We start from the raw sequence: 11343 nt of genomic DNA on the forward strand, positions 1-11343 counted from the left end.
GGCTGCTGCTTCCCCCACAGGTGAACAAACCTGAAGGGCAGGTGAGCGCTGCTATTTATTTCACACACCAGGAAACACGAGGAGGAACGTGAACCAGTTTGCTGTTAAGGTCAGAGCTGCTTAGCGCAGAAACAGCAATTAGAAAAGTTAATTGCTTCTGAGAAATTAATCTGCATGTCCCTGCCTCAGTTCCCCCTGTCCCGCTATCTGGTGTGGGTTCATGCTCCTGAATCCTTCCTGTTACCCACTCCAGGATATCCAATTTGAAGGATTCCAGGATCATTTCTTTGGCCATGATGTAGCAGCGCACAGCAGCTGCCAGGAGAAACATGAGACCCACACAGATATTCTCCCTCTCAGGAACCGGATGCACTTGCATATAATTTATGCACTACAATATATGTAAATAAAGTCAATTAGGTAATTAGAGGAATTCAGTGCAAATCTTTTGAGTTTCTCTTAAGAATTCCAAGTAATTAATATGATTAGGAAACAGTACATCAAACCTAAAAGCACACAAATTATTTTCCTTTAATGTAGCTGTATCATCCCCTCCCAGCTCTAAGCACTTCTACCATCATTAAGGTGCTGGGAAGCAGCACTCCAAATGCAACTGAGAAAAAAAGGCATCCCTAAAAATAACAGAAACCTCCAGACTTGCTTTAACTTGAATTTCATGTAAGAACCCTGTCATTTAGAGGGAAAAATCCCAAACCAAAGAGCAGTGCCAATATGGCAGCAGGAATCTTCAGCCTATCTGCCAAGCAGCCTTTGTTCCTCTGCCACTCTATTCTGACAAATTCCAAGGGCTCCAAGAGCAATCTGCCAGCAGCACGAGCCCACCTTCAGCATCAGGATCTGCTCCAAGAGAGCACCATCTGAAAAAACCCTTCCAATAAACTCAGGACTAGGAGAGGCACTTGCTGCAGTATTGAGGTACAACCCAGACACGCCTTGGTCAAAGGCACGCTGGCATTAGCAGCAAGCTCAAGGAAGCATGGAAAACCCAGGCACTGGGAGAAAATACCCCTGGAAAGGCAGATGATACAGCAACTGACTGAGCAAAGGCCATGGTTTGATGCTGCCAGAGGGCAGGGCTGGATGGGCTCTTGGGCAGGAATTGCTCCCTGGCAGGGTGGGCAGGCCCTGGCACAGGGTGCCCAGAGCAGCTGGGGCTGCCCCTGGATCCCTGGCAGTGCCCAAGGCCAGGCTGGACAGGGCTTGGAGCAGCCTGGGACAGTGGAAGGTGTCCCTGCCATGGCAGGGGTGGCACTGGATGGGCTTTGAGGGCCCTTCCAATCCAAACCACTGCAGGATTCTATGTACTATCCCAACACAGTTATTTGTGATAAATTAATTACACTAGAGGACGAGAACTGTAACCCACAGGTTGCATTTTTATTCTATAATCAGCTTTCAGCTCAGTCCTGCACCTGCTTGTCATATCTCAGTTTTAACAGATCAGTTTGAAGGAGATTTTATCAACACCCAGACCAGAGTCACACCCTTGTGAATGCTGAGCACTTCCCAGTTCCTTTCCACTGTGGACTCCCACAAATGCCCAATGTCACAGGCTGTCCTAAGGCATCCCGAGTGTCCTGCTCCTGAAGCAGTATTGCCAAAAATGCACATTACAACAATTCTCAGGGGCAGCTTGTATTTCTTAAAGCACTAATGCTGCAGCTTCAGTTACACAATCCTACACAGAAGTAACTGCACTGCCCCTGAGAAGGGCAATTCCTGCTCCTCCTCCTCGACCTCATCAGCTCCTGCTGCCCCATGCCAAGAATAAGGTTCATTTTGCTACAGAGTCAGAAAACAAAGTCAGAAAATAACACTCCAACCCAACCACAGTGACTGCACTGGGCTTGCAGGGGGAATGTACAGCAAAGCCACCATCACCCCGCAGCAGCATTGATTTCTGCTGGGTTAAGGCCACCTGAAGTGGCATCTGAGACTAGAAATTGCAAGAATCTGCAAAACTCTCCATACCCAGTACACATCTGAGCCCAGTATTAGAGCATCTCTCATGTGCTTCCAGCTTTTGCTGGTGAATTCTAACAAATCAAACCCATCTTTCCCATTGTGTAACATGAATTATCTTCTGCTGTCAGTTGTGTCTTGAGAACCTGCACATACTAATGCTTAAATAAGAGGAGAAAGCAGCCCACCTCCTGCCCTTTCGGCAGAAGAAAGGTCCCATTCTCCCTGACCTTCCTCAAACACAGTGGGGAAAGGTTAAACCGGAGCGCACGCAATGGACATTTTGCTCCTCTTTAAGGAGATATTTCACAGAAAAGTGACAGTTCAACATAACCTCGACTTGCAAAACGCTCTTCCACAGAGATAAAGCATGCCCAGCCCCGCTGACCTCGCTTGGGTTTTGGGAAGCTCTCGTGCAGCCGGAAGACGACGCGCTCCACGAAGTGCTGGATGTCGCACTGCTCCGGGCCCCGCACGAACACCATCCAGTCATGGGTGAACCCTTCCGTGGTCGGCTTCTTGCGCAGCTGGGCCCGGTGCCCCAGCTCCAGCTTCACCTGCACCGTGCACTGCGTGGGGACAGAGGCGGCAATGTCAGCAGAGAACACAAAACCGAGCTGAAGGCACCGCACCCGCCAGGGAGCACAACGGCCCCCGCGCGGGGATCGGCCTCACGCCGCGAACCGCTGCTATGGATGGCAAAGCTGCCACAAGAAAAGCTCCCAGCACCATTTCACAGCTGTTTTCTTCCTAATATTAACACTGCAGAGAAAGCGGCTCTAAAGAGGGATCGGTTTCGCTGCCTCACTTATCAGTTAAATTGTCAGCAAAGTCCTAATTGAGGAATCTTTATTTCTAGAAAGTGTCAGAGACAGAACTTGATGTTCACAGCTTACAGAATTCACAGCACTGACAGAAAACTCAGCTTGAAACAGGAAAAATCAGATCATGAAGTGGTGGTTTATGATATTCTCTAGAATATATCACTCACCAGAAGAAAATGATGTTTCCTGTATGGTTCTAAATATATTTTATTATCTCACTTTCAAAGACCAAGTTAACGTATCTGCCTGTACAATGTCCAACACTAAACTGACCTAATTCTGATTTGCACTCCTGAATCCTGCTCTGACCTCTGAGTAACAGAGAAGGTGTATTCCATGTCAGGCTCAAAGCACAAAAATCCCATTAAGTGCCTTAAAATCAAATGAAATTGATGGTGAAGATCCACATAGAATTGCAGACTTCACAGCCAGGAGAAAGGAAATGAATTAAACAGATGTAACAGAGAAAAGGCAAATGGGATTCAGACACGAGATAAATCAAGGAAACCTTAGAGCCACATTTGTAGACAGAGAAAAACACTCAAGGTACCCAACTTTTGTGCAGATTTGTTACACAAACCAGAGCAGCAGCAGTGATTCCAAACTAAACCTACCAAAATCCAGCTTCAGGACCAGGAGGCTCATAGAAAAAGGCTGGTTTTAGTCCCTACCCCATTCTTCACTTCAGGCTTGAAAATAAGTGTCTTGCTCTTCCTAGCAAGTCCCAATTACCATTGGGAGAGGCAGCATTATTTGTCATTACCTATATTACATGCTGACCTGGAGCCAAACCAAGGGCATGTTAGACAATGAACAGGGAAAAGAGAAAGCTTCCTGAGCTCCAGACAAATGTTTAGGGAAAGTCTCATCCTTATTTTCCCCTGACAAACTGCAGCAAGGAGTGCGATCACAATTAATGCTCAAAAAACACTTTGCATCTCCAGCTCAAGATTTTTTTCCAGAGCCTGGTGAATACATGCTGGAAAAGCACAAGTGACTCCATCTCAGCCTTCTTGTCTTTTTTTTTTTTTTTTGTAAAAAGCTCTCACAGGAGGTCTGCAGAGCACCAGGCATCAAAGCCTGACCTCCCAAACTGCAGTCCAGTTCCAATTTCAACCATAAGCCTTAACACGCTCTTTCAGGCAGTTTAAATCTTTACAGCAAAATACCTCCAGCCACCCAACACATCAATCCTAAGGCCCGGGGACAAACTCATCTCATTAATTCCTTCACCATTATTGCTACAGCATTTCTTTGGGATACCTTCCTCTGCAAGTTCTCTTGGCAGGCCATTTTTTTCCTGTTCTTAAGGCTTATCTACAGCAGCTCCACCTCGCTCCTGCGCTAAGAACCAAGGCCCAGGGCCGGCTGCTCTTTCATGTCGCATTAAGGGCTGAGAAGAAAGGCAAGGTGTGCTTCTCTCCGAGCACAGCAATCCCTCCAACGCTGCACAAGCATTATGGAGCCAGCCTGCCGAAATCCTCAGCTCACATTGGAGTGTGCCTGCGGGCCTGCTTTATCTGGGATGCTTCCCACAGTGCTCACATCCCCTGAGCCAGTCTGTGCCGCAGCCTCACGTTATCGATTCCGTAATTACCCTTTAAATCCTGCTACTGTTGCCAGTTACTACCCCTCTCCTGAGAAGTGCAAATGACTGTCAGGCTACAAAATCTGCCTTTCCGAGTTGAAACGGCTGAGAAATTGGAGCTGAGAACCAGATGGGGCTGTGTGGAAGAGACCGAAATTAAACATAAAAGAGAACTGTTTAACTGAGAGTGAAAGTTGTACTCGCTGCACTCCTCACACCCTGCTCCAATTAACAATCGCTGTGAATTAAGCCAGAAGTTGAAACACATTTGAAAATAAGATCTCCCAACATTAGCAGCATCCAAAGTTGCTCCGCTGAAAATGGAGGGTTTTTTTCCTTTTTTTTCCAAGCGTGTCTCTCAACAAAGGGAAATCAGGATCCTATTCAAACAATTTGTAATAATACAAAGGAGCCTGCTTTCAACTTCTCAATAAACATTCTGAAGGCTGCTCTGGTTTTTGTTTGATGTGCTAATTGCCTGAAAGCCATCAGCAGCTCCCGTTCCCGCTCCTGCGGGTGATTATCCGGGATAGCGGGGCTCGTTCCGAACCGCAGCCCGGGAGGTACCTGTTACCCGCTCCCGCACACAAAAGGCTCCCCACGCACATCACCTCAGGTAAACTTCCCGCACGCATCCCGGAACCCCCCTGGCCCGCGGGGACTCTCCGGGTGGCAGTAACCCTTCCCGGTGGCATTAACCATTCCCGGCGCGGCTCGGGGGGGGTCGCCCCGCCGGCACGTCCCTCCCCGGCAATAATCCCAGGCAGGAATTTGCGGGAAACGCTGCTCACACCCCCCGCCGCGGGCGAGGCTGCAGCGGCCGCCCACGGAGGGGAGAGCGCTGAAACCCCCCCAGAAGGGCGTGGGGAGGTGTCCCCCCTCAACGGGATTAGGGAGGGGGTGTGACCCCCAAATGCGGGGCGGGAAGGAGGAGTCCCCATCAAATGAAGGGTGTGATGTGCCCCCCCCAAATGGGATTGGGGAGATGATGTACCCCCCCAATGGGGGGTGGGGAGGAGGTGTGCCCCCCCCAATGGGATTGGGGAGATGATGTACCCCCCCAAATAGGGGGTGTGGAGGAGGTGTGCCCCCCAAATGGGGGGTGGGGAGGAGGTGTGCCCCCCCCAATGGGATTGGGGAGATGATGTACCCCCCCAAATAGGGGGTGTGGAGGAGGTGTGTCCCCCAAATGGGGGGTGTGGAGGAGGTATGTCCCCCCCCAATGGGATTGGGGAGGAGGTGTGCCCGTGCAAAAGGTGCGGGAAGGAGGAGGTGTGCCCCCCAAATGGGATTAAGGAGACGTGTCCCCCAAAAGGGGAGTGGGGAGAAGGCGTGCCCCCCCAATGGGATTGGGGAGATGATGTACCCCCCCCAAATGGGGGGTGTGGAGGAGGTGTGTCCCCCAAATGGGGGGTGGGGAGGAGGTGTGCCCCCCCAATGGGATTGGGGAGATGATGTACCCCCCCAAATGGGGGGTGTGGAGGAGGTGTGTCCCCCAAATGGGGGGTGTGGAGGAGGTGTGACACCTCCAAAATGGATTGAGGGGATCTGCCACCCCAAAAGGGTGTGAAAAGGAGACGTGCCCCCTAAATGGGGGTTGTAGGGAGGAGGTGTGCCCCCACAAAGGGGTGTGAGGAGGACGTGTGCCGCCTAAACGGGATTGGAGAGATGTGGCCCAGCAACAGGGTGTGGGTAGGAGGTGTGCCCCCAAAATGGGACTGATGAGGAGATAGATGTGCCCCCCAAAAGAGGTTGGAGAGGAGATAGCCCCCCCCCCAGAGAATGGGGAAGAGGTGACCCCCTTAAGGAGTGGGGGAGGACATGTACTCCCCCAATATGAGGGGTTGGGAGGAGATGTGCCCCCCCAAAGAAGGTGTGAAGAGGAGATATGCCCCCCCAAAGGGGGGCGATGCCGCCCAGCCCCCCCTTCCCGAGGACAGGGGCGGCCCCCCCATTCAGGGCCCCTTCCCGGGGGTCCCTCCCCTACGTGCCCCCCTCTCTGAGGGGGGGGCGGCACCGCCCCACCCCTCCGGCAGCGCGGCGCGGCCGCTCCCCTCACCTGATTGTCCATGGCTGGGCACAGCAGCGCCGCGGGCCCCGCTCGCTCGCTCCCGCCGCCGCGGCGGTTTCGCTGCCCGGTCGGCGGGGCGGGGGGGGAGAGAATCTCTTCCCCCGCTCAGTCCACGAGAGAAGCCGCTCTGTCCGTCCCCCCCACCCCCCTCCCCACCGCCTCGGCCGCCGCCTGCTCGGTCGCGGCCCCTCACGGCCCCGCCGCCCGCCTCATTGTGTGTCACTCACAGGCAGCGCCAGCCCCGCGCCCGCCCCGCGGAACCGGAAACCGCCTCAGCGCCACAGCGGCCCCGCGCGCCGCCAATGCCCGCGCGCCGCACGCCGCGCGGCGGGGGCCCGCCCCCCTCTCGTGATTGACAGACGTTTACACCAATGAGCGGCGGGCGGGCTGCGGAGTGGGCGGGCCTGTGGGCGGGGCCGGCGCTGTGGGGCAGGCGGGGGGCGGGAGCGGGGTCCGCCGCCCCCCCCAGCCCCGTGTGGGGCGATGTGGCGGCCGCGCCGCTCCGGCTGCCCTCCCGGTGCTGTCCCCGCTTCTGTTCCCCGCGATGTTCCTCTTAGTGCGCAGCCAACACAGGGACCCGGCGTGTGGGCCTCGCTGTGCGCTCCCGGCCGCGCCATCCCGCCCCTTCTCCTCCCATCCCGCCCTCGGTCCACGTTTCCCCGACGGTGTGTTAATTCCCGACACAAATGAGGTGGGAACAAGGGGAAACGAGGGGAGCCGCCGGTCCCTTTGCGGCGGGCTGGGTAGCCCGGGATGGCCGGGCAGGGCTCGCCTTGTTCTCCGCAGCCTCGCTCCTTCCTGCGCCTTTTTTCTCTCTGTCTCTCCCTCACGTTCCTCCGTCTCATTTTTCTCCTCGTTGTCTTTCATTTTCCCTTACTGCTCTCCTTTTCCTCCTGCCTTTCTCTCATTTCCCCTCAATTTCTCTCATTTTCTCTCGTTCTCCCCCGTTTTCCCTCACTCCTTTATTCTCCCTTGCTCTCCCTCATATTTCCTTTGCTCTCTCTCGTTTCAATTGCCCACACTCTCATTTTCTTTCCATTTATTTCCGTTTCCTCTCAGTCTCCCTCATTTCTCCCATCAATCTCCTACATTTTCTCTGTTTCCATTTTACCCTTGGTGTTCCTCCTTTTTCTTTCTGTTTTGCTCCTTTCCCTCTTTCACTCTTTTCCCCTTGGTCTCCCTCATTTTTTTTCACTTGGTCTCCCTCATCTTCTTTCACTTTCTCTCATTCCCCCCTCATTATCTCTTCTCCTGTCTCCCTTATGTCCCCCTCAGTTTCTATTTTCCCTGCAGTATCCCATGTTTTCTCTCATTTTCTCCCTCAATCTCATTTTCTTTCACCTTCTCTCCTTTCTCCCAACTCTGTCTCATTTTTCTCTCAGTTTTTCTCATTTCCCCCCTAATTTTCTTCCTTCCCCCCCCCAATCTCCCACATTTCCTCTTCATTTTCCATTTTCCCCCCAAGTCTCCCTCATTTCCCTCTGTTTATCTCCTTTTCCCTTTGGTCTTCCTCATTTTTCCCCCTCAGTCTCATAGATTTTCCCCCTCAGTCTTCCTCATTTCTCCTCTCAGTCTCACACATTTCCTCTCAGTTTCCATTTTCCTCTCAGTCACCCTCATTCCCCTCATTTTTTCCCCTCAGTCCCCTGCATTTTGCCTCTCGGTTTCCTCTTTTTCCTTCCCTATCCCTCATTTTCCCCTCAGTTTCTCTCCTTTTTCCTCTCACTGTCCCTTATTTCTCCCTCAGTTTCTCTTCTTTTTCCCCTTGCTCTCCCTCATTTTCCTGTTCATATCTCTTCTTTTCCCCCTCGCTCTTGCTCATTTTCTCAGTTTCTCTTCTTTTTCCCCTCACTCTCACTCATTTTCCTGTCCATTTCTCTCCTTTTTCCCCTCACTCTCCCTCATTTTCTCAGTTTCTCTTCTTTTTCCCCTCACTCTCGCTCATTTTCCTGTCCATTTCTCTCCTTTTTCCCCTCACTCTCCCTCATTTTCTCAGTTTCTCTTCTTTTTCCCCTCACTCTCGCTCATTTTCCTGTCCATTTCTCTCCTTTTTCCTCTCACTCTCCCTCATTTTCTCTGTTTCTCTTCCTTTTCCCCTCACTCTTGCTCATTTTCCCCTCAGTTTCTCTCTTTTTCCCCCTCATTCTTCCCCTCAGCCTCCCCCATTTCCTCTCAGTTCCCATTTCCCCTTCACTTCCCTCATTTCTCCCCTTTGTCCCTCATTCCCCTGCAGTTCCCTTTCCCTTCCCGCCTTCCTTCCCCCTCTCCCCCCTCTTTCTCCCTCCCGGGGAGAGTTTTATCCTTTTATTTATTTTTTTTTTTTTTAGAATTTTAAGTGACAAGTTATAGCTCTCAATTTCGCCAGCCCTAAAGGAACGCAGCAAAATCTTTACAAATGCAATTGGTGACTGTTTCAGGGCAGACTCGCTCAGAACTTTTCCCCGTGCAACTTTCTTGTTTGAAATAGTTTGTTGATCTCTGCGAGGCAGCAGAAAACCCCCGTGTTAGCCAATAACTCTGTGTGCCGCTGCCTGATCGCCACAGGCGAGGATTAATCGGTTCCCAAATCGTTCTAAAGAGCCACTTTACCTCATCAACCTGATAGAGGATATTAGTGAAGCAAAATGCTTAATCGCTTCAGTTAACAACAACAACAACAAAAAAGAGCCTGATTTGGGTTCCTTTAAGTGCTCCGGTTTTAATTTTCCATGTTTCTGTCTGATGCAGTCCCAAGAGACATCTCCTTGGACAGTCCCTTTTCTTCTCCACTGAGAAAGGGCCTCTTTCTCTGGGAGTTCTCATTGATATCTTTAATTGTGGACATTATTCCCATGCACGTGACTCTCGGGTCGAAATCTTTTTATTTTCTACCTCCCCATCTTGGCTATTCACTCACAGCCTCATCACAGTCCTTGGTGGCTGCGTGCTCCCAAGGCTGAATATTTCCTGGGAATGTCTTCATCTTTCCCAGGTTTGCTCTTGCTCTGCTGAATTTCCACCTTGTGCAAGAGATGTTGTTCAAACACACCAGACCCTGAGCTTGTTCTTGAAAAATTCCCTGTTTCTTCCTCTGAAACATCATTATCATTTGCTTTTTGTCTTAATTTCCCTCAATGGCAATTTTTCCATGCTTTTAGTTTTGCCCAGCCTGGTGTTAGTGGTTGTTTGTGTGCTCTCCCAGTGCAGGACACAGCTGCCATCCCATTTCTGGTTTGGACACGGGTCACTCCTCCAGCTTTCAGGAGCAGGCTCTGAGCAAGGACTTGGACACTTCCAGGATGGGAAACCCAGAGCCAAGTGCCCCAGCTTCTCTGGCAGCCAATAATTGGGCATTAAACCCCATTTTTCATGAACAATTTGGGGTGTCCCATTTGGGGTTAGCACCACGTGGTGCTCCAAGCACTCTCTGCTGGGACGAGCAGTCGGAGCTGGACTTTGCTGATCCCTGTGGATCCCCTCCAGCTCAGGATATTTGATGAAGCGGCGTAAACGGATTAATTTCAAATGTGCTGGGGTGGCTCTTTACATTCAACTGCAAAAGCACTCAAGGAGAGAAATTCCTAGAACCAGCCTTTGCTCTGCTAGCAGTTCCCAGCCTGAACTGTTTCCAGCACAACCACTGATCAAACCTACCCCGGTTTTCTTTTCAAGCTCGCCTCAAAAAGAAAAAAAAAAAAAAATCCCAGCCAAGGGTAGAAAATTTGCCAGGCTCTTTGGGAGTTTTGGGTGCTGGGGATGCCGGAGCCAGCAGCCATCCAGGCTTCTCCAAGCTCCTCATTTTGCAGGGAGATCTCAAGCTAACGAGCTGTCAGCCGAGTGCCTTCGCACCCGAGGCAGCCGTGGGCTGAGCTCCTGGTTCTTTCTACCTATTCCAGCAACTTCTGGGCTTTGCAATCAGCGTCTGCAAATCCAATTAGCGTCTTTCTTTGTGGCACTGGATGCTGGCAGAGATCCGCTGTGCTGCTGCCATCTACAGTAGGGCCGGTGCCAATGGATAAGAAACACTCCTTATTTGCATATTCAAATATGCAAATGAGACACGACAGCTCTCCTTCATTCTTGTTTGGGCTTTTTTATTTTTTTTTATTTTTTTATTTTTCTTTCCAGAGTCTTGCCTCAAAGATCCTTGTCTTGGACTGAAAGGTGTGTGTTTAATCTGGCTTGGCCCATGGTAGGGGACCGTGCCAAGGGCTGGTTCTGTCCTGTGAGAGTGGGGGATGATGGAAAATAAAGTGGAAAAAAGACTTTGCGTTGCGCTTCTCCCTGCCTTGGCCAGGGATGGGAAAGATTTCGGGGGTGTTTTCCCAGGTTCCAGCCCTGGGAAAGGACAACACGTTCTTTCTCTCTCCTGCCCGTGCACACTCGAATGCTTGAACGTGGCTGTTCCTGGGGAGTGGGAGCAAAGGAGGCAGCACTGGGGCGTTGAGACCAGGTGAGTGCTGGTGCTCCAGTGGGTAAAGTCCTGACAGAGCAGCCCTTGCTCAGGTGTCCCCCCAGCCACCAGAGTGGCAGAGCCATGGCAGAGCCCTCCCAGCTCTTGGGATGGTCTGAGCAGCAGGCAACTGTAAAAACTGCCCCTCGAGGCACCTCTTCCCTCCCCTGGCTCCCTTTCTCTGCAGGAGCACAGCACTGACCCCCTCACACAGAGCCCCCCCTCTCCCCAGCATCCCCTCCAGACCATCCTCATGCAGCCCAAGATGCTTGAATTGCTCCTTTTCCAGCAAAAGTTCTTTCCTGTAGGTTTAGCATTCCTCGCTGTGAGGTGGGCTGTACATCAACTGTACATTGACTGCAAGTCCCTGTCATGGTTTCATATGTCTGGACTTGTGGCTTGCCCTTCCTGTCTCTGGAGAAACGAGTTTGTTTCACTGTTTTTC

The 11343-nt window shown here is 51.7% G+C and overlaps 1 protein-coding gene across 2 annotated transcripts in view; it reads right to left on the bottom strand.

The window, feature by feature from the left end:
- MLLT1 (MLLT1 super elongation complex subunit) overlaps positions 1-6703 on the bottom strand; it is a 31150-nt gene extending 24447 nt beyond the window's left edge. For both annotated transcript variants that reach the window (XM_038163921.1, XM_038163920.1), the window contains exons 1-2: positions 6455-6703; positions 2372-2552 (exon numbers count right to left, since the gene is read on the bottom strand). In XM_038163921.1, coding sequence (XP_038019849.1) covers positions 2372-2552; positions 6455-6466 — 193 coding nt within the window. In that variant the 5' untranslated portion in view covers positions 6467-6703. The remainder of the gene's footprint in view (positions 1-2371; positions 2553-6454) is intronic.
- Between the last annotated feature and the right edge of the window lie 4640 nt (positions 6704-11343).

Source organism: Motacilla alba, chromosome 28 (genome assembly GCF_015832195.1).
Source record: "Motacilla alba alba isolate MOTALB_02 chromosome 28, Motacilla_alba_V1.0_pri, whole genome shotgun sequence".
Lineage (NCBI taxonomy): Eukaryota > Metazoa > Chordata > Aves > Passeriformes > Motacillidae > Motacilla > Motacilla alba.